We start from the raw sequence: 24,411 nt of genomic DNA, 5'->3' as shown, positions 1-24,411 counted from the left end.
AATCAACTGATTGTGCAACAGCCTTTTGTTGAATCGGGTTAGTAACGCATTTCAAAATTTTGGACTTCAAAGACTATATTTTAGCACATATCAACATTTATTGAAGGGTTTCAGCCATCAATAGCTTGGCTTTAACACTTCGTTTGATTCGCCATACTTTATTTCGTAATAACAATCTATAAAATCCAAGTAAAAGATGCATTTTCGAAACATTCGCTTATATTCACTCAAAAACTCATGTTCGAAAGATTTAAAAAAAGTATGTCATAATCATATCCTCTTTAGCGGCTGAGTTTCTTAATATTTAAATCTCTTATAAATTTGCCAAATAAAATTCAACATGTGTAAACAATTATAACAAATAACGTATTTTATGTATTGCAACATATTTATAAAAAGATAAAGTCAATTGAATCAAATGAACATTTTCAATGTACTTTCTTTCTCGCGGAAAGTGGACATTTCATCTTACTCCAACAAGTGTGGGGTATGGTTGATTCTCTTCGTGACTGAAACCAACTTTTTAAACACTTGGTGCATTTCAAATCTAGTCCATATAAACAGCCCCTTCAGATTCTTTGACGATTGCATTTCCATGGGAGATCACTGCGTTTCAATTATGTCAGGGGCGTAGCTACCCCTCTATTCATGTGAATTCATAAATGTGCTGGGGGGTTCAGGGGCGTGCCCCCTCAGAAAATTTTGAAAACCATGGTGCAATCTAGTGCATTCTGGGCGTTCCGCTGTGCATTATTTAGTACTGGAAAATAACCTATTTTAGATTCATATAGTCAAGTTCGCATACTGCAACTTTGGTTGATTTTTTTGTCAGAATCATGTGGATTCAGCCGCGTATTCACGTATAGGCGGCTACACGCCTGTATGATGTGCATATGAATGTATAATTTGGTTTAAATGATGCATCCTTAATGTAACACCTCCTTGCTGCTACACCAATAGAAACTTCATGGGATGTTAATAGTAAAAGAACTAGCACTGACGTTCCCATTTTTGTCTGAGTCATTTAAATAATAGATAACAAATTACAAGATAAACAAATTTGTTTTGACTTCTTTAATGAATTATATAAAAACATTGTACAAAGATATCATGACACTTTTAAACAATAAGTATGGTTGTCAATTAAACAGTATGCTAGCTTTAAAGATTTAGGCAAACCATTGGAATTTTACAGCGGTCTTAAAAGGTGTATTTAAAGCTGCAATCTCACCGATTGATCGTTTTGACTACTGGTACTCTTTTATTGTTTGTCTATAAATGGAGTATTTTTTGCAGAAATGTCTAGACCCAATTTGAAGTGATATAAGACTGCTGAAAAAAGATCATATTGCAGTTCATCATATTTATGTTAAAAAAAAATGATGTTTTATGACTAAAAGCATTACGAACAATGACTAAAAGCATTACAAACAATTTAATGTAAATGAACTTTTCGGCAGTTTTACCAAACATTTTTGATTGGTTCTATCGTGAATTATCTAATATGACTGAATTAAAGGAATGATAACCAAATCAGCCGATTTTGAGACAAGTTTGTGTCTAAACTGACAATCTGTAAGAGTGCAGCTTTAAGTGTTGATCTAAAGCTTCATATACACATTGTTATATTGTCAATAACTGTTTAAAAGGTCTCATGTACTAAATAAGATAATAATTTTCATAATATCTAAAATTGATTAAAATAAATAAAGTACCATTATACCTATTGCTTAATAGTGCCGTTTCTCATCTGACAATACCATTCAAAGCCATCATTTCAACTATGAATTTATTTTTAACTTTCAACTTTTCTATAGCATATGCAACAAAATATACCAAAAATACAAGCCATGAACAATATGATTGTTCAACTTGCATTATCTTTGACCTTTTGATATGACCATTTTCCAGTTTTGTCTATTTGTAAGTTGTGCCCTGAAGAATAAAGTATGACTGTATGAATCAAAACCAAGCAATAAAAACACTAAAAATATGCCCCAATCCCTGTAATTTCTAATACAGTAGTAATCAAGCAATTAAACATTTAGAGCTGCACTCTCACAGATATACCGTTTCCACAACTTTTTTTGTCTTGGAATGAGCAAGTTTTGGCGTAATTATCTGCAAACCAATGATAAAAGATTGCTGACAAAAGATCAGATCGCAGATTTCATATTTCCGTTCGAAAATTAATGTTACTAACGGTTTAAGAAAAGTGCATAAAAACATCAATGTTTTAACTTAAATAGAAAAATCTGGGATTTAATTTTTCACAAAAATTGGATGGTTCCAATCCAAGACATAAAATGAAAAAGGTTGTCAAAACATCCAAAGTGTGAGAGTGCAGCTTTAACGTTTGAAAGTAACTCTGTTTGCCTCATGCCCCTAAACAGGGTTTAATTATATTATATGCCTAGTGGGCTTGTCCCTGTATATTTGATTGTATGATTGCAGTAATGGATACTGGTCTAATTATCTTCTGACAATTTTTCACCAATTTTAAAGAATGAGAAAACACATATTAAGCTCATATAACACTGTACAATTTAATCTCATTCATTAGGTTGAGAAAAATTCCCTAAAAATATTAATTGTGGAGACATATCTTATTTAAATACATACAGGAAATGGCGACATCATTTACCCTTTAGTATGAAAAAGGCAGTTTCCTGATAATTGAATAGCGGTTTTTTATTTAAGCATCTCAATTCATAGTATGTATCAAGTTTCAAAGGAAACCAAATCATTGTAACGATTGTTTTCAAAATAGATTCACACTCTTGATAAACTTCTTTTCCTAGTTTCAACTTTTGAGACTTTTTGATGAACCTGCACCTTCCCCCTCTTATGCTGTGGCTTCAAGCAATAAAGCTACCAGCTCAAGTTGCACAGCTGGTGAACAAGACTGCTGATAGTCGGCAAACTGCACACTTGATGCCATGATAAATCATGTCCATCGACTTCCAGAATGAAGAAATGACAGTAGCACAGAATTGATTTCAATTGGATCTCTCTGTACTTTCATCACCTTGTTGTAGTCAAAGACTATGTCTTAGTGTGCAGTGCGGGATCTTGAGAAGCTTTCTGCTCGCCTGATGAAGTAAGTTTGGCAGAGTGTGACACTCCTATCTACTCATATGGCTAGACACCTGTGATCTATGTCTTCTTGTGTGTGCCCAACCATCACCTGAAGAGAATTTAGAGGAAGTTAGTGCTTGATTACAAGACAATGTGACAAAACAAGGTCTTTCATTTATGCCACCAAGAACTAGTATTCCAAGTTTCATAACTCGTATGTTAACTCAAAGCAATTGAGCAGAAACTGTTTGGTAATTAATTTGAAGTCACTGCTTCCACTTATACTGCAAGTAATATCGAACGTGAACCGCCTGACCCAAATGCAATTCTAAATAATTTTTATGTGCAGAAACCTAAATCCTATTGACACAAAAGTAATCCAATTGTATGTCTTCACAAAACATTCTACAACAATATTTGTCAATTTAACTCAAAGATTGATTATTGTTTTTTAGTCAGACAAACACAGAGATGGCCCTATATCGCTCACTTGAATTGAGAAAGGATTCTAACTTAGTTATTGTTTGGACACTTACTGAATACTTTTGGTCTGACTTTATAATGCAGCTGGTGAAAATATTAAAAGTCCCTTAATAATGGGCTTACAAAAACATAAAAAAATGTATTTGTTTAAAAATTACAAAGGGCCATAACTCTTACAATATTTAAGTTTGTATTGAGCAGAATAAAAGGCTTTGCCTAAAATACAACCTTAAAACTATATTTACAAGTAAAACAAAAAAATCTACAAATATGTTTTTAGTATCTGGTTTTTGAGAGTGAATGATCAGAAGAAAACATCACACATTCACAATCATATTAAATAATAATTTAGTTTTTTAAAAATTATATTATATTATATTTCAAAAACACTGCAAAAGACAAGACACTTACGTTTCAATTTCTTGATTTAATACAGTGATGATTATCAATTCTTATGAAGGGAGATGGGTCTTACACTCTAACCAGTGCAACTTGCATGTTCTTAGTTGCTCAGTTATTACCTTTCTTAAAATTCTCCTCTTGATCTGAGCCACGCCAAAATGATGGGAGATGCTTTTGTTTTTCCATCAGAATGTATAGCACCTCTATGTTTCTGTTTGTCTCCTGAAATAGTAAAAGTTTATTAATAATAATAACAATAATAATAATCAGTGACTTTTATTGAAATTATTTTCACCGATTGTGCCTTGCACATTGGGGAACAAAGTTGACTTCTGAGGAGAAGATTTTTCCATTTAGACATATAGCAAAAAAATAGCTCCGCACCCTGGAGCAATGTTTTTTATGAATCAATATCCAGTGAAGAAAATTCATACAGGGTATTGAAACATATTTTGCTTCAAATGAAGACTTTTAACAAAGATAATTTAACTAGCTCTTCATCATATTAAATAAAAATTAACACAGTCTATGCCGCACACGGAGCCCGCATTTGATCTTTTACCAAAGTTTGATTGAGAGTTTAGTTTCACATCGACAAGTCTTTACAGGTCTATTAAAGCTGCACTCTCACAGATTGAACATTTTGAAAAAGGTTATATTTTTTATCTTGGAATGAACCAATGTATGCGAAAATGATGACAAAAAAATGTCTTTGAATTCCCGTCAAACATGTCCGAACCAAATTCAAACTACGGATAATCACTGTCATTCACAATGAAATTCAGCACTTCTTGCCCAGTATATATACCCTTACTTTAAGCAGAAGGCAAATTAAAACAAACACATTTGTCCGAAATTTAATCAAACTTTAAATGGTAATAGGATTTTCATTTGTTCACGTAATTTTCAAGAATCAGGAAGTGGGGAACATTATAAAGCCATTTAACGATACAAACAAGACGATTTTCTATTGAATGTACAATAGTAGTACCGGGGTAATATGCAAATAGTTATTATCTCAAGAAAAGGACATCAAGATCTGTTCATTTACCAGTAGCATCTGACAGTCAATAATGGTTCTGAGTTTAAAGAGCATAATTTCCATTTTATTGTTTGTTTAATCATTATATATTTAACACCAGTTGTGAAGAAGGAGTTATCATTATATAAGATTATATTATCTGGCAGTGGTTGAAAATGTAAAGTGAGACCAGTTTTTTACCTGTTATTGAACAAACTGTTATGTTGGCATGACTGTCCTCCTCAGCAATGCAAAGAACAGCAATGACTGGCTGGCACTCTGTAAAATGGCGATTAAAACATTTTGTCCAATTAAAACTGTCCCTTTCTAAACAATCCATCAGCAATATATATAAATGAGCTGCGCCATGTGGAAATGTATCTTGGGAAGTTTCCATTTCATGTAATGATGTCATGAAGATGAGCAGAAGACATTACTTACTATGCAGTAAAAGTTCTTACTTTAACAGTAAAGATATCTTTTTTTGAGAAAATTTATCAAAGTGAGCTCTTTTATGTCATGTTTCTAAGTCTTGTACACATCAATGTTACATATGTAAATAATAAACAGGAATAAAATGAGGAGTTGTGTACACACTTATTCCTCCTTATGTACTGTGTAACTCAAGAAAAACAATCCATAATTCTAGTAAATCTCTAGAATTCCCTTACTTTTCTCGCTGTACAAAAATGAATGAGGAGTTGCAAACAAGCAGGGCCATAAAACTTTTGCTATTTAAACTGTACCGCAACAGCAATTTAAAGACAGTGACACTCATTGATGGAATAGACACTTAGACAGCTACATTTTCTGAGAAATGGAGATCAGACTAAATTCTCCAGAGATAATTTATAGATTTATTTGAAATAAAGAACATGTTACAGTGTTTGTGTTAAACTTGTTACTTATCCCTGATTTAACAAAATCAGTACCTTCAAAATGGTGAAAAAATAAAAACAAATATACCTTATTAAACACTGTTTACTATCACATCTGTACCCCCCCCCCCCACCCCGTTCTTACATACTTAAGCGGCTGTTACCAAAGTAAAGAATGAAAGGTCCACAAGGCCAATTATAAACCATGAACCATGAGAATCCTGTTTACTAATTTGATTTTAAATCACCCAAAAGGCTTTCTACACATAATGGTTCTTTAATTTAAATCTAGTCTCCAAAGGTGTCACAGTTGTGATTTCATTGAAAGACTTGAGATACGTTATTTAAAAAAATGACGAAAGGAAAGCTTAAACGCAGAAGTCTGGCCGGGTATATGAGCCTGGAAATAACTAAGCAAAAGCTCACCATGCTGCTAAGGAGTCTTATATAATTCCCGGCCCCAGTTCAGCTGGAGATGTTGATTCCACAAGGCTGGAAAACCAGCCCGGTGCACCCAAGCTTCACCATCAGCAGTATCTGCAAGAGGAGGGTGTAAATCTGGGAAAACGCATTTATAATCAATTTGCAAAAGTTCTTATCCGTCATAAGTAGTGAACATGTATGTGGCTTATAGAACATCTGAAATTAAGTTTAATGAAGGAGACAAAGTTTGGTCTGGGATCTAAACCTGGATTTTGATGCTGAAATTGTAAGGGCCGAATTCAGAACATCCACTCTCACTCACACTCCAACCACATTCCCGTAAGGGACACTCAAATGATCACTTGAGTGGAATATGGGGAGTGACACTCAAGTGATCTGTTTGTATTCACACGCCTCGCTAACACTCCACTTCATCAAGCGAGCAATACAGTATATAATTATACACGTATGTTAACATGATCATATCGGATTATCTGTTTGACTATGGTGATGTTTACATTATACATTGTAAACATATGTTTATTTGAGATTTGAGTACCTTATTGTTAGTTATGGCAACAAACAAATGATAATAAGTGTTATTCTGAAACTGAAATTTACATTTTAAAACAATTGGTTAATAAAAATAAACGTTTTGTGTTGTAAATAACTGTTGCAAAATACGTTTAAATGCATGTTTTTTGTTGTCGTTGTTGTTGCTGTTTTAAATATATAGCCGTTTTCCATTGTATCACGTAATTCAAATATGTATTCATATATAATCTTGCTTATGTATTCTACATAAAGAGGTCTTGGGCGTTTGAAAATAATATATGGAAGTTGAAAAAATGGAAGTTGAAAAAATAGCAGATGGATAGAATTAGCGAATGAATCTACTTCTTATGGGGAAATAACACCTCGGAGTGAAAAACAACTCAAGAAATGTAGGGGAAAATGGATGAAGATGACGATAATAATAATAATAATAATGATGATGTTGATGATGATATGGTGGTGTTGGTGTTGGTGGTGCTGCTGCTGGTGGTGGTGCTGCTGCTGATGATGAAAATGATAATAATAATAATAATAATAATAATAGTAATAATAATCCAGCTGAAAGTAGGCTGGAAAATACATATCAATTCCCTTACCACGCTATGAAATGGCCTAGCGGCGTCAAGTTAGCGGCCTGGCAGCCTAGCCGCCTCATGTGACTAGCGGCCTAAAATTGTTTCCTATTCCAAAGCATTTTATATGCGTTCTTTTCTAAAACAATGATAAATTAAATGTCCTTTTCATAAATCGACATCCTTTAGCGAATATCAGCATTTCCCCCTTTTCATGGGCTGCTGGATTGAGTCTTGGGGATTTTTAGGGGCTAGACCACCAGGCCGCCAAGTTCACGCCCCAAGACCGCTCAAGCGTGATGTATTTTGCATAGGAAAACAATTATTTTAGCATTGTTTTAGAAGAAAACTCATATAAAAATGCTCTGAAGTAGAAAACAATTTAAGGCCGCTAATGTACGACTAAAAACATTGATTTATCTTATTTTCCATTTAAACCATTGAACCTTGAAATAGATAACAAATTTAGGCCGCTAGTCCGCCAACCTCACGCCGCTAGGCCGCTAACTTCATGCCGCTAGGATGCTAACTTCACGTACCTTTAGCTGCCTGTCTTTGCAGCCATTGATGAATTGCAAACATCAACATTGCTGGGGGTTCAAGATCATTGCGAAACAAAACAAATATATGATAGGCGCATCCTTTTGAATTTGTTTTGTTTATAGATGGCCACGTTATTGAATGAACATGTACTTCAATGGATTATCCCGGTCTCTTAAATATTGTCTGGGAACGAGCATGTCCCTTATTTGTTCCAAATATTTGATATATTTCATCTTTTCTACTTGCCATGTACTTTTTTCACATACACTCATTCAATTCCTATTCACAACCAATCCTCGAGGGCGGTTCAAGTGGCCTAGCCGAGCACTCACAAATGTCCCACTCACGCAAAACACTTGAGTCTCACTCACACCTGTGAATTCGGATATACCTTTCACTCGAAAATATTTCGACCGTTATGTGATTACAGAGGATTAACTCATTGAGTGTGAGTGAGAGTGATTGTTCTGAATTCGGCCCTATGTTTTGTTCAAATGAAGTATAAACTTACATTGAGAACAGAGATATCTTGAAGTCCAGATTTATTGCTTACCTGAAGTTCGTAGGGCTACAATTGAGAGCTTTTCTGTAAATTGCAGGAACTGTCCCCATGAGCCTATTGTCTGTTAGGGGAATGGTGGCTTAGGTGATTGGTGGTACCACTCTGCATTTCTTATCCACACAAAACACAGTGTATCTGAAAATGACAGAGAATGGCCATGCACTTGTGAAAGCTATGCTAGAAATAGGCCGTTATGAGTGTATCAGATGACATTTCCACACAGAAATTGTGAGGCCTCCAATACAGCAGTACTGACATCAATGACGAAAACATATATATCTGTCATGGAGCTATGCTGGTTCTGTGGCGTCAAAACCACTGCAACTGGGCAATTCACTAGAAACATCTTTTCAGAAAAAAGAAACAACCAATACTGGGTAGCCTTTGTCACCCAGTGAACACCCAGAGCATCTATTTACTTTGAGCATCTATTTACTTAGAAGTAGCCACATTAAGATCTCAAATTAACAAAAAAGTGTATCCGTAAGCTTTCAAATATTGAATGAAGTGCAACTTTAAGGGGGGCTGCGAGCAAATATTGTCAAGGGCAGAAATCTCACAGAAGTTTGAAAAAGATTATGCAAAGCTCTAGCTTGATGATTTTGGCCCAATTTCAAATTGTTACTCAGTAACACGGCGGCGTAAATTTAATCTAACATCAATATAGTTACACAGGAAAATAAGAAATAGCTTTAAACTCTCTAACATTCATGGCAGAGTGTCTGATGACGGTCCAGTATGCCAAAAGGACGGAGAATATGTGAAGCATGCACATCCACACCTTTACAACCCAACATTTGGTTATGGTTTCACAGTTATTCATTTACACAAACTCACAATCAATCAATCAATGCACACCCACCTGGAAAGGTACGACATCCTTTGGAAGAGATGAATCTCTCGTAATTTAATGCTTGTTTAGTATGTTTGATAGTTTAATTAAAGCACCGCTCTAATTTGATTCAATCATAGAAGTCTTTAGATAAAACAACCCTTCAAAATGATCACTAAAAAAACGTTTCTAGTTCTTTATTTTCTGCAACAAACAAATAAATGTTTTAATCAATTTTCTTTTTACAAGTTTGATTATCGTTTGATTATCGCGCAACAGTCAATCCACAGCGCAATCATCATTATCGATTATCATGTTAACATAACATCACAGGTGTAATATTTAAAGACGTACCGGCTGTCAAAACAAAGTGACACGTGATTCGCCAATTCCTAATACACATAATTATTTTGACATGTTTGAACAAAACGTCCGGTTTTGTAAGGTAAAATTACGTTGACAACTAACAAATTTTCTCGATTTTTTGTCCGGTATCCGGAATTCCGGGGTTCCGGTTTTGTAGGGATTTTTTTACATTGATAATAGAAGGGGAAACCGGGACTCTGATAAAATTCCAGTATCCCGAGCATTCCGGTTTTGTGGAGATCCAGTTTAGTGAGTTTCCACTGTACCATAACTAATAATTTTAGGCTGTTTTTTGTTGGTTTCGGATATAAAGTATGCAGAATATGGATCAATTGAGAAAAGAACAGAACACAATTTTGTTCGTTTTAAACAATTCAAACAAATATAGTCAATGAAATAGGTCAAGAATGATCATTTATGTAAACGTAATTTTACTCAAAAATACATCGCGATCAGTCTTAAATTATTGTTTATAAGTAAGCAAAATGTAAGAAAATAATTAACATATTTTGGTAGTATAACAAATCATTTCTAATTTAGCATGATATATATATATATCTAATAACTATTGAGTAACATAAATTATTGGCTTGTTACTAGTGAGAATTTGAGTAATGTCTCCCAATTGGTGTCTTGGTTGCTGTGCCATATACATCCAGGTTCGAACAATACACTTAACGAGGTGCTATGTGTACTATTTATCACCTTGTTAAATGGTGGTTACCATATGAGCAATTGATTTCTTGACGGTTACGAATTGACTAACAAAGTGGTTACGAAGTAACCAAGATTCAGCAGTTACGAAATGGTAAGGTTACGAAATGACCAGATCCCAGTCAAATGCCCCTGGGGACATCCTAGGTTAGGCCCATTCCCCGTTTTCAGCGCAAAAAAATAACACCGCATTCACTCAGCACTGCCGGTCCACCTGGAACGTAAAAACATGGCCTATTTCCCCTGCTATCCCCGGTATAAACAAGACCTGCCTGGGGCAGTGGGGGCCATGGTTGACTGGTGCATAACTGTGGCAGAATAAGGGAAATATTTTATTGTTGCATTTATTATCAAATATGAGAATTTAAGACACATGCAAAAAGCCACAATACGAATTGGTGATAGTGTTCGTTCTGTTCTGCTATTCAAAGGTGATGAGAATGACTAATGACATGACATTGACAAACAAAATGTAAGGCATTTGTATCATTTCGTCTTTTATTTATTAAAATCTGAGATGTTAAGGGAGCAAATCCCTTTTTAGATTGAAACATACCAAATAATAATAAGCGACGATGTAGTGGTAAACCAAGTTTGCTAGAAATCAATCGAGTTTCTCCAAAATACAAGCAAAAATTACACCGGATGTTGATACTAGTGATTTAGTTTCGGATGAACAAAATCCGGATAAATCATTTGCTTTCCATCCAAAGGGTAGACGATTTATACTACTGTACAAAAGTCATAAAAATAAACGAAAAAAAACGTTTAATATGTATTTTAAACACTTACCAAGTTACCATTCTCTTTCCGTAAGAGATGAACGCCATACTGCATAATTGCACGGAGATGGTACCACGGAGATACCCGGAAAATTTCCGTTATATTCCGGAAAGTTAAATTTATGTATACTTGAAAATTTGGATGCTGGTGGTACACGAAATATCGAATTTCCTTATTTCTGTTTTTTATGGATTGAAACTTCGGGATAATATACAATAGGCTTTAAATAAAGTAAAACAAATAAAAAATGCTGAGTATATAGCTATTTTTGACCAAAATTATGATTTTTTCCCTGGTCGCCTTAATAGCTATTTTTATGGATACACAAATATACACACACAAAAGTTTAAGAATATTTTTTTTGATATTAAAAGATAATAAGATTTAAAACAATGAAATGATCTCGTAAATAAACATTCAAGCTTATCAACTTACTGTCAATGGACATTTTTATTGACATTTGATACATCAAATCTGGACTGAAAATATTAAGGAGACCAATTTTTGTCGCCTTAATCCAGCGGTCCCCATAATGCCTAGATTAATATATATATGGTCACCTTAATATCTGTAGTAGATATATATATATATATATATATATATATATTTAGGGCATTAAGGAGACCGTATATATTTTACGGCATAAAGGAGACAATTTGTATATTTTTTGTTTTATACTTTATTTTGCTTTTTTTAATAATTTAGTATTTAAATGATCATTTATTATGTGTACAAGATTTAGGCTTCTTAAATTAATTAACAAAAAATTTACGTAATTTGCGGTCTCCTTAATAATTTCTAAGTATGTTGCAGGTTTTAAGGGGACAGGTATATATGTCCAAGGATTTATGGAGACCAGTGTATAAAATATATTATTTTTGAGTCATTAAGGGGACCATCCATATTTTATGGCATTAGGGGGACAAATTATATATATCTTACTTTTGACAGTGAAGGCTCCCGTAACCTTAAGAGGTAGCTTGGAAATATCTTGGAAAGTGTGTGTAATAAATCCACAAACAATGACCAGTCGAAACGGGAGGACTGCAAATTTCTTAGGATATTCATCGGAAATCTTTTACAGACCATCTCATTCAATAAATGCAAGTCAGCTTCAGTCACTTGGTCTGTTTACCGTTTGATAAACAAAATATATAATGGCCAGGGGCGGGTCCAGGAATTGTCGTTAGAAGGGGGCGTTACTTAGGGGCGTTTGCTGGGGGGAGGGGGTTGCGGGTTACTCAATCAAGAAATTTTTAACAATTTGTAGTCGGAAATGATGCATTATGTGCGTATTTTATTATTTTCTTCTCATATATTGACCAAAACAGTAAACTTGGACAATTTTAAAGGGAGCGCACGCCGACTGCGCCCTTTTCTCAATCCGCAAGTTAATGGTGACTTAATATTTGATATATTATGGTTAAATAGAACTTTCAGTTGAATTATATCGAAACTGTAAATGCTAAATACAAGTTCTGTGCTTGTAAAAACAATAAAAGTTTCGTCTGCACACGAATGTGCCTGTTAACGCTTGAACAGTTAACTCATGATTAAAGAACATTGTTCATTAGGTTCATTGTAACCCATTGATATTAATGATTTCAAAGTTGGGGTCAAAGTTCGGCATTGTGATAAACATTAAATAAAGAAAAAAAACTTCCTAAAGTAATCTTTTTTTCATTAAAAACGATAGGGGTCATCTGCTTGTCAATGTCAACAAACTACCTAGTTTGAGGACACTATGCCTGACCATTCATCAGTTATTGATTGGAGATGTTTTTGTATACAGGCAGAAATGGTTTTTTGAAAGTAACAAAGGGCCATTACTCTACTATACATGACTATAAACGGCCATAGATGTGCTTTACATTAGTGGAATGTAAAAGCTCTTAACACATCATTTCCCTTATCAAGTATACATTCATTCAAAGTTTCAACAAAGTTTTACTATCAAGTACCAAAATATGGCTCGGGACAGAAAAAAAGTGTTACAGACGGACGAAAATTGCATATTCATGGGAAATCACTGCGTAGGATAAACATACAAGTGTTGTTTAGCCACACCGTTTTTTCAATTATGTCAGGGGCGTAGCTACCCCTCTATTCATCTGGATTCATAAATGTGCTGGGGGTTTCTCCCCCTGAGAAAATTTTGAAAACCATGGTGCAATTTAGTGCATTTTGGGCGTTCCGATGTGCATTATTTAGTACTGGAAAATAACCAGTTTTATATTCATGTAGTCAAGTTCGCATACTGCAACTTTGGTTTATTTTTTTTGTCAGAATCATGTGGATTCTGTCGCGTATTCACGTATAGGCGGCTACACGCCTGTATGTTGTGCATATGAATGTATAATTTGGTTTAAATGATCCATCCTTAATGTAACACCTCCTTGCTGCTTCATCAATAGAAATTTCATCGGATGTTAATAGTAAAAGAACTAGCACGTTCCCATTTTTGTCTGGGTCATTTAAATAATAGAAAACAAATTACAAGATAAACAAATTTGTTTTGACTTCTTTAATAAATTATATACAAACATTGTACAAAATCATGACACTTTTAAACAATAAGTATGGTTGTCAATTAAACAGTATGCTAGCTTTAAAGATTTAGGCAAACCATTGGAATTTACAGCGGTCTTAAAAGGTGTATTTAAAGCTGCAATCTCACCGATTGATCGTTTTGACTACCGGACTCTTTTATTGTTTGTCTATAAATGGACTATTTTTGGCAGAAATGTCCCAATTTTAATTGATATAAGACTGCTGAAAAGATATGAGATTGCAGTTTATCATATTTATGTTAAAAAAATGATGTTTTATGGCTAAAAGCATTACGAACAATTTAATGTAAATGTACTTTTCGGCAGTTTTACCAAACATTTTTGATTGGTTCTATTGTGAATTATCTAATATGACTGAATTAAAGGAATGATAACCAAATCAGCCGATTTTGAGACAATTTGTGTCTAAACTGACAATCTGTAAGAGTGCAGCTTATTGAATGAACATGTACTTCAATGGATTATCCCGGTCTCTTAAATATTGTCTGGGAACGAGCATGTCCCTTATTTTTTCCAAATATTTGATATATTTCATCTTTTCTACTTGCCATGTACTTTTTTCACTTACACTCATTCAATTCGTATTCACAACCAATCTTCGATGGCGGTTCAAGTGGCTTAGCCGAGAACTCACAAATGTCCCGCTCACGCAAAACACTTGAGTCTGACTCACACCTGTGAATACGGATATACCTTTCACTCGAAAATATCTCGACCGTTATGTGATAACAGAGGATTAACTCATTGAGTGTGAGTAAGAGTGATTGTTCTGAATTCGGCCCTATGTTTTGTTGAAATGAAGTATAAACTTACAGTGAGTACAGAGATATCTTGAAGTCCAGATTTATCGCTTACCTGAAGTTCGTAGGGCTACAATTGAGAGCTTTGCTGTAAATTGCAGGAACTGTCCCCATGAGCCTTTTGTCTGTTAGGGGAATGGTGGCTTAGGTGATTGGTGGTACCACTCTGGATTTCTTATCCACACACAACACAGTGTATCTAAAAATGACAGAGAATGGCCTTGCACTTATGAAAGCTATGCTAGAAATAGGCCGGTATGAGTGTATCAGATGACATTTCCACACAGAGATTGTGAGGCCTTCAAAACAGCAGTACTGACATCAATGACGAAAACATATATATCTGTCATGGAGCTATGCTGGTTCTGTGGCGTCAAAACCACTGCAACTGGGCAATTTACTAGAAACATCTTTTCAGAAAAAAACAACAACCAATACTGGGTAGCCTTTGTCACCCAGTGAACACCCAGAGCATCTAGTTACTTTGAGCATCTATTTACGTAGAAGAAGCCACATTAAGATCTCAAATTAACAAAAAAAGTGTATCCGAAAGCTTTCAAATACTGAACGAAGGGCAACTTTGAGGGGGGCTGCGGGCAAATATTTTCAAGGGCAGAAATCTCGCAGAAGTTTGAAAAAGATTATGCAAAGCTCTAGCTTGATGATTTTGGCCCAATTTCAAATTGTTACTCAGTAACACGTACTGGAAAGGTACGACATCCTTTGGAAGAGATGAATCTTGCAGTCTGGTAGACGGTTGCTGATTTAACGTTATTGTCCCAAGCAGCAACTGCAATTAGATAAACATGTTGATGTTCGCACTAAAACAAAGCTTAGTATTGAGTAAAATTAAACATGCAGCCTGTTGGCTGGGGTATCATATCTAAATCCCCAAATGGATGATCTGATCCCAGCCAACAGATCAGCGAAACACGAATTGTATTGCGTGTCCTGGGGGGGGGGGGGGGAGAGGGGGTCCCAAGGATAACTTGACGCAACTTACCATAGTCGTCTTGCGTTTTTGTTCACAAAGCCGGCACACACAGTTCATTCTCAGTTTGCATGTTGTGTACTGAAAAGTTCCAGCTTTCCATGACACTCGCAATAAACCTATCCATAAATTAAAACAATTTAACAAATAACTACCAGGTAATTATGAAAATATAAACGTCATTTTTTACTTGATTGATAAATACAACTTATATTGCAGTCAAACTGGATAAAATATCAGAAAAATGTGTCCAAATCAAAAAAGTGTGTTTCAAAGTTGCAGACAATAGTCCAAAGACCAAGAATTTAAGTGTTTAGACAGGGGCAGGCATATCTTTAAAAAAATGTCAAAATTTTAAAACTTAAATTAAACTAAAATTATACAAACCTTATATAAATCATGTGTACACTTGAAAATACATACAAGAATACAATGTACACATAATCAAATGCTACTGGAGAGAATCATTTGTTTCAAGAACTACTTGAAGGGGTACTGCGACCCGCAAGCATTTCGTTGTGGGCCGACACCTTTAAACCTCTTTCCCGCACATTAATTAAACACGTCTTATGTTTTGTCAGTGACGGTTTTGATGACCAGTATAAATCAAAAAGCAGTTTTTCTGCCAATATTTACCCAAATAATTTGGATGAATGCTTAACAAGAAATTGCAGTGTACACAATCAAATATTTAGTGTTCCAGAAAAAATGAGCAATCTGAAATCTGACCCCTTACATTCCTTAAATATTCACAAATAGTTAAGTTAAAATTTAAGCAACAAAAATCACATTCAAGCAGAATAATTTCAAGCAAAAATGAACAAGAAAATAGAAACCAACTGAATTGTATTTTCAAATGTTCCATCCGTGTTTGTTTGTTATCTTTTATGATTCAAATGGTAAAAAATGGTGCAAATGTGAGAAGCTCTGAAGAAGAAAACTGATATTTTAATACAAATAGTGATGAAATCACTGACATTATGTTTACTTAGCATCTAAAGCAACAGACCAACCAGACCTACCAGTATGCTAATCTGTATTTAACTGCTAAATTTTAAAAACCCTAAACATACAGATATTATCTGTGGCGCAGTTGTTTACATTGTGTGATTAAAATGCATATATTTTTGTTGGTGATTAGTTTAAATCCAACTGAAGCAATCTCTTATCAATATAAACCTTAGTTCATCCAACAAATTAAATATTTGAATGTTAGAAGATTTGTTTTCAGAAGATCAGCAATAATGTTTTTTACTTTGTCTCAATGAAAAATGTAATGTTCAAGTTCATAAGCGCTGTTTTATCTGGGAATTTCCCTGGGTGTGAACCGCTTACTGTGTCCAAGTTAACCAAGCTGGATCTAAGACATTACTACAATATGGGCAATTTGCTCTGCCGATTTTTATAGATAATTGTGTATTCCAAAGGTATTCTTTTGGTACATTGAACTCAGGACAATATTTGAACTCCTGACGTCCAGCACCGCTGTCAGATTATCTAATCCAACCACTATGCCATTGCATGCTCTTTACTGAAGGAAAGATAAATGAATACGCACAATTTTGAACAGACTTTTTTTGGTCACAGATAGCAACCTTTTAACCCCACTTAAACATGTCTTACCTATTTGGCAAACAGAGAATATTTAAAAAAAAATGTTATCTGATGAACGTAAATTATTGGCTTGTTATTAGCGAGAATTTGTGTAATGTCTCCCAATTGGTGTCTTGGTTGCTGTGCCATATACATCCAGGTTCGAACAATACACTTAACGAGGTGCTAAGTGTACTAATTATCACCTTGTTAAATGGTGGTTACCATATGTCTAATTGATTTCTTGACGGTTACGAATTGACTAACAGAATGGTTACGAAATAACCAAGATTCAGCGGTTACGAAATGGAAAGGTTCCGAAATTACCAGATCCCCGTCAAATGCCCCTGGGGACATCCTAGGTTAGGCCCATTCACCGTTTTCGGCGCAAAAACAATAACACCGCATTCACTCAGCACTGCCGGTCCACCTGGAAGGTAAAAACATGGCCCATTTCCCCTGCTTTCCCCGGTATAAACAAGACCTGGGGGCCATGGTTACAATTGACTGGTGCATAACTGTGGCAGAATAAGGGAAATGTTTTATTGTTGCATTGTTTATCAAATATGAGAATTTAAGACACATGCAAAAAGCCACGATACGAATAGGTGATAGTGTTCGTTCTGTTCTGCTATTCATAGGTGAAGAGAATGACTAATGACATGACATTGACAAACAAAATGTAAGGCATTTGTATCCTTTCGTCTTTTATTTACTAAACTCTGAAATGTTAAGGGAGCAAATCCCTTTTTAGATTGGAACCTACCAAATAATAATAGGCGACGATGTAGTGGTATACCAAGTTTGCTAGAAATCAATCGAGTTTCTCCAAAATACAAAACAAAATTATACCGGATGTTGATTCGGATAGACAAAATCCGGATAACTCATTTGCTTTTTATCCAAAGGGTGGAGGATTTATACTACTGTCCAAAAGTCATAAACATAAACGAAAAATCATTGAATATGTATTTTAAACACTTACCAAGTTACCATTCTCTTTCCGTAAGAGATGTACGCCATACTGCATAACTGCACGGATATGGTACCACGGAGATACCCGAAAATTTCCGTTATATTCCGGAAAGTTAAATTTTTGTATACTGGAAAATTTGGATGCTGATGGTACACGATTTATCGAATTTCTTGTTTCTGTTTTTTATGGAATGAAACTTCGGGATAGTGTACAATAGGCTTTAAATAAAGTAAAACAAATACAAAATGCTTAGTATATAGCTATATTTGACCAAAATTATGATGTTTTCCCTGGTCGCCTTAATGGCTATTTTTATGGATACACAAATATACTCACTCAAAAGTTTAAGAATATTTTTTTTTAATATTAAAAGAGAATAAGATTTAAAACAATGATATGATCTCGTAAATAAACATTCAAGCTTATCAACTTTATGTCAATGGACATTTTTATTGACATTTGATACAAATCTGGACTGAAAATATTAAGGGGACCAATTTTTGTCGCCTTAATCCAGCGGTCCCCATAATGCCTAGATAAATATATATATGTGCACCTTAATATCTGTAGTATATATATATATATATATACGCGATATATGTTTACTACGCACAAAAGAGTTCCAGGAAAAACAACATATTTTAACTGTATTTTATAATGTTTAGTTTAATTTTGTTTTACTGGGGAGGGAGAAAAAGCATCTACAATGGCCGCTCGTGTACGATAGGTTCATCCGAACCCTCGCGCAGGTTGTTCTGCGGAAACTCGGTGAACATCGTTTCTGCAAAACAACCTACGCTCGGGTTGGGATGAACCAATCGTACACGAGCGGCCATGGAAGATACCTCTAATGTATGGACAGATTACCATTTTGAAATAAATTCCAACTTGCTTCTATTGATAGTTCAAAAATAATAAATGGTTACGGATTTTAAAATGTAAATGATGAGTTGTGTTCAATAAATGCCTTTGCCGAAAATGCACAAGTGCAATATAATTTAACAGTTGTGAGCGACGAAACGTGGTTGTAATTCAAACTTGTATACGGATCAACATTTCTGTCAAAGACTATGCCATTTGTCATTTAGAGCTCCTGCAGTCGTATTTATAAATGACAGAAAACATGTTATATATTGTTTTAAATAGTAGCGAATACATATTTTGGTGTATTAAAATGTTACGAGGAAATGCCAAAAACGTTCTCAGAATAAATCGGGTCGATTCTTCAGAATGTAAGAAGTGTACAAAGTTATTAACGGCAGCATTTTTACTATTTAAAGGTTTAACGAAGAGATTGAGAATCTAACAAAGGAAAGATGTGCGTTTTTGGATTACATACTTGCTCAGGATAAAGAGATACAGAAAGCTAGGTAAGTTATGAATACTTTCCTAGAAAAATCGTTATCATGATTGAATATACCAATATAAACAAGTGAATACTATGAGGCGTGTTTCTTAAGTATTCACTTCTTAAGTTGACTAATGGCACACATCATCAACATACGTTTAAATTCTCATGAGAACTATATATTTTCTCACATACAATAAGTCATGTGAACGTGTTTATATGCGAAGGAAGTAGTTGGTACTAGTTGCACATTGTTTTAAAACCTATTGTATGATTGTATCTGTTTCGTTGTACCCACTAAAACCAATAATTTGTATACTATAACTGTACTTTTTTCTGCAATTTTGATCTCATACAGAAAAATAATGATAAAATAAGTGTTTTCAGATGAATTACAGGGACAAGTTTTAAAACCAAAAACTTCTTAGTTAAAAAATGCTAAGCAGTAGTATATAAAGCAACATAGAATTAAAGGTATTCAGAAAGTCACGTGATATGCGAATTTCATAATGACGTTGTGCGCTAAATTTAGATTATACTTAGGTTATACTTTCAGTTTTGTTGCATTTTGTTATTGCATGTTTTATCATTCTTGGGGGTTAAACATGTTAACAAGACGCGCCAAATGAAAGATTGTTATTATCGGACATATGGAGAATGATTCTCGGAAGACGATAGTTTTGCCACCGTCGTGAAACCGCAACACGGCGACACAAAGATCATCGATTTTCTTCAAAGGATGTTCGCATCCTAGAGATCAATTATCAATTAATACAAATATGCAATAAAATAGTAGCCATATAAGATCGTTAGGTTTAACTGACTTTGCTTTCATGCCTTTGTGTGAAATATAGAGTTTAATCAGTGAAATAACAGCAGTGGACAATCAATTACTTTCCCTTCATCAAAACGGAACCAGTAAATTATGTCAAAATAAAAAATGTTATTCGAAAATGATGGAAAATGTTTGAAAAGGGTTTTGACGGAAATAAACACAAATTACTGTTCAATAGGGAAAAGACAACATTTTCCAAACGTTTTTTAAGCTGAGTGCTCGAACATTTGCTTCCATACAATAGTCAAACATTAGACGAAAACAATTGTTTGAACGTAAATTTGATGTTCTAGCATGTATTTATTATCTTTTCATAATGTCCGACTTTGTAATACGAACTTCCGGTGAAATTCACACATGAATTGACTAATAAATGAAAACAAATCAAAATACCCACCCACACGTCATGTCAACGATAACGAGTTGTCTTTCTCCAATCTTGGAAACGGCCATTCTATAAGGGAATAATACGAAAGAAACCATGTATCATGAAACAAACTCTAAAACGTTCAAAACTGTTTTTAATCCAATGTTAATCCTCATTTGTTTTGTTTTCACTTTCGACCTTTCACCAGTAAACGGCGACCACTGTTAATAAATGTATTCATGCCCTGTTCAATTTAAAACTAATTTGTAAAATACCAGTTATTATTAGGAACATAAATTCATGAATGAAGTTGTAATGATAAATGTTTAGAATATGTTTGCACTGAAATACCAAAAAAAAATAAACTTTATTTTTTTTTTCCATAAGCCAGCATAGGAACGACAGTCTACGTCATCAGTATCAAAACTGAAGTTTATTGTGGGTTATTGTAAGGAAAATTGTAAGCCTTGCAATTTGGCTCAAATCAATACTAACTTACAATACATTCAATACATGCATTTCTTTATACAAAACATTTAAGATTTTAGCGATTTCTGACGTCCTATAATTGCTTTGAAAACATTATATTGAAAATATGTTCCATTTTCATTAAAAACGTCATCTTCTCTGACGTTGTTAAAAGTAAATGGCAGACAATCATATTTTACCCACCCCAGATAAGTAGATCCAAATATTTGGTTATGCTGGAAATCCGTAAAAATAAAGATAAAAAAAGGTTCCCGTATTGAACTAATTTTGCATTGTCATCACGCAATGAGCTCCCTTGTTGAAGACCGTCGTCTGTAGCACCATGACAACCTTATCTTGTGGCAATATTTAAAAGCCAAATAAATTATTTATCGCTTCAAATAGCACCAACAAAGTGTTCATACTGTATTCAAAAAATAATGCTGCACTCTCCTCAGAACTATTTAAATATAAAGTACTATTTGACTTTTTACATATTTTGAATCACTATGCTCATATCAATGACAACAACAAATTATCACATAATTTACAACGCACAAAAAAATTCCAGGAAAAACAACACATTCTAACTGTGTGTTATAATGTCTATTTTAATTGTGGTAAACTGAGGTGGGAGAAAAAGCATCTACCATGGCCGCTCGTGTAAGATAGGTTCATCCGAACCCTCGCGCAGGTTGTTCTGCGGAAACTCGGTAAACATCGTTTCTGCAAAACACCATACGCTCGGGTTGGGATGAACCAATCGTACACGAGCGGCAATGGAAGACATTTATAATCTATGAACAGATTTCCATTTAGAATTAAATTCCATCTTGCGTATATTGATTGTTCAAAAAAATAATTAATGGTTACGGATTTTAAAATGTTAATTGATGAGTTGTGTTCAATAAAGGCCTTTGTCGAAAATGCACAAGTGCAATATAATTTAACAGTTATGAGCGACGAAACGTGGTTGTAATACAAACATGTATACGGATCAACATTTCTGTCAAAGACCATATTTATCCAAAAAAAATACAAGTTCAGTAGTCAAAAGTTTAAACATAAACAACCCGGTTTAATGGTACTGGGTAAACGCCAAAGACATAGAACATAAAAAACAAATAAATCACAAACAAGAAACATAGAAGAACAGCACAAAACTCCACAAACAGCACAGTGCATACATACTATATATATAAAAAAACTAGGTTGACTCATTCAATACGTGAGTAAACTAATTATTCACTAATCTCAAAATACAACAACACAAACAGTTTAGGAATTGGTAATGTATTTGGTGAACATGCACACAGGAAAAGGCAGTATTCGGATGCTGAAAGATTGGTTATAGCGTCTGAGCACATCTGGATCGTAACCTTGGTCAATCGTTGCCACGTCCGTCTTTAGAATCAGCAACATCAATAATGACTGGTATCTTAGAAAACATCATGAAACAACTGGAACGAAACAAAACATATGGTAAATCTTAAATCATAAAAGTTACAAATACGTTACTAACTTAAGTTAGGCAATCAAACAGTGGAACTCTGTAAATGAAAATAAATATGCATGTTAATAGAGCACGTGCAACAGGAAAATCAACCTGAAAATAGGGATGGGATGGGCGGGAAATATTATCAAATTTATATCTTCGCTTTTAGACATTTCAAAATAACTTCTTATTTCACCAAATACAAAACCTCGAGTGACGAAAACAAAATCGTTTTCCCCATATACCCACAAAAACACGAGGAAATCATGTTACTTGTGTCCCGCCAAACTAATCCACCTAAGTACTGAAGTACTACTAGTTCTTGAACCAATCTCATGAAATCAATAGTCCTGAAATTTATATTTTTCAAAACGTGAATAATTGTATATGTTTATCAAGGATTGTTAGGTACCGCCTTGGAACGGTCAGTAAAATGTAAATTTACTGGGGGTTTAAACCAGTTTAAGTGCACAAACGTCACTCTTATCCCAACCATCCTTAATAAAGAAAAAACGCAAAAGGTATATATTATCAAAGTATGCATAAACTTGAGGAAACTTAACAATAAAACTAATAATAATAAACTTATAGGTAAACCCCAAGTACCCACAGTATATCTATGATTAGATGTCATTTAGACTGCTCCTGCAGTCGTATTGTTAAATGACAGAAAACATGTTATATATTGTTTTAAATAGTTGCGAACAAATATTTTGGTGTATTAAATGATACGAGGAAATGCCCAAAACGTTGTCAGAATCAATCGGGTCGATCCCGCAGAATTTAAGATGTGTACAAAGTCTTTAACGGCAACATTTTTTACAATTTAAAGGAGGTCCAGTCAGGTTGCGAATCTAATGAATCTAATATGGGACAGATGTGCGGTTTTGGATTACATACGTGCTCAAGATAAAGAGATACAGAAAGATAGGTAAGTTATGAATACGTTCTTAAACAAAATCGTTATCATGATTGAATATACCAATATAAACAAGTGAATACTATGAGGCGTGTTTCTTAAGTATTCACTTCTTAAGTTAACTAATGGCACACATCATCAGCATACGTTTAAATTCTCATGAGAACTATATATTTTCTTACATACAATAAGTCATGTGATCGTGTTTATATGGGAAGGAAGTAGTTGGTACTAGTTGCACATTTTTTAAAAACCTTTTAAAATATTGTACCTCTTTCGTAGTACCAACTAAAACCAAAATAGTTTTTTATACTATAACTGTACTTGTTTCTGCAATTTAGATATCATAGAGTAAAATAATGATACAAAAAGTGTTAAAGTGATTCAGGATGATTTATATAAGTCGTTTCAAACTTTTTCCTAAAAGCAGTGTTATTTTTTTACTATGAGTGATTGTCATACTTAAAATATGCTTTAATTATATTAGAAATTTGGTTTATCCATATAATGTGTGTACTAAAAACGATGAATACATAGAATGTATTCGGACATTTTCCCAATGTCCATTAGAGGTTCAGTTGAATATTGCATTCAAATGGGTCTAAGGGCAATTTTATTGAGAAATATTTCTTATTCATATTGATTATAAGATAAAAAATGCTCTTCGCTCGCTTCGGGTTTTATGAAAACTGACAAAATTGTATTCTTATTGATTTATTCGCTCTTCACTCCATTTTTTTTGCAAAATTCCGAGGAAAGAAACATTAATTTGGTGTGGCCTAAATTAAATCTTGGAAGTTTTTAATGCACAGCAGAATAATATAAACATGATTTGTA

At 34.1% G+C, this 24,411-nt stretch overlaps 1 protein-coding gene and 2 long non-coding RNA genes across 8 annotated transcripts in view; 1 reads left to right on the top strand and 2 right to left on the bottom strand.

The window, feature by feature from the left end:
• The window catches only part of LOC128222092 (GRIP and coiled-coil domain-containing protein 2-like), a 149,554-nt gene that overhangs the window by 36,179 nt on the left and 88,964 nt on the right, over window positions 1-24,411 (top strand). For all 6 annotated transcript variants that reach the window (XM_052930925.1, XM_052930924.1, XM_052930921.1 and 3 more), the window contains 2 exons: window positions 19,423-19,512; window positions 23,488-23,586. In XM_052930925.1, the coding sequence (XP_052786885.1) occupies window positions 19,423-19,512; window positions 23,488-23,586 (189 nt within the window). The remainder of the gene's footprint in view (window positions 1-19,422; window positions 19,513-23,487; window positions 23,587-24,411) is intronic.
• Window positions 812-6,363, bottom strand: LOC128222093 (uncharacterized). Its single transcript, XR_008259066.1, has 4 exons — window positions 6,289-6,363; window positions 5,186-5,263; window positions 4,083-4,185; window positions 812-3,187 (listed from the first exon to the last, which is right to left on the bottom strand). It is a non-coding gene; the product is annotated as an uncharacterized LOC128222093 (long non-coding RNA).
• On the bottom strand, window positions 6,366-11,122 carry LOC128222094 (uncharacterized). The gene is made up of 3 exons (XR_008259067.1): window positions 10,986-11,122; window positions 8,509-8,652; window positions 6,366-6,399 (listed from the first exon to the last, which is right to left on the bottom strand). It is a non-coding gene; the product is annotated as an uncharacterized LOC128222094 (long non-coding RNA).

Source organism: Mya arenaria, chromosome 16 (assembly GCF_026914265.1).
Source record: "Mya arenaria isolate MELC-2E11 chromosome 16, ASM2691426v1".
NCBI lineage: Eukaryota > Metazoa > Mollusca > Bivalvia > Myida > Myidae > Mya > Mya arenaria.
This window is presented reverse-complemented; position numbering and strand designations above follow the sequence as displayed.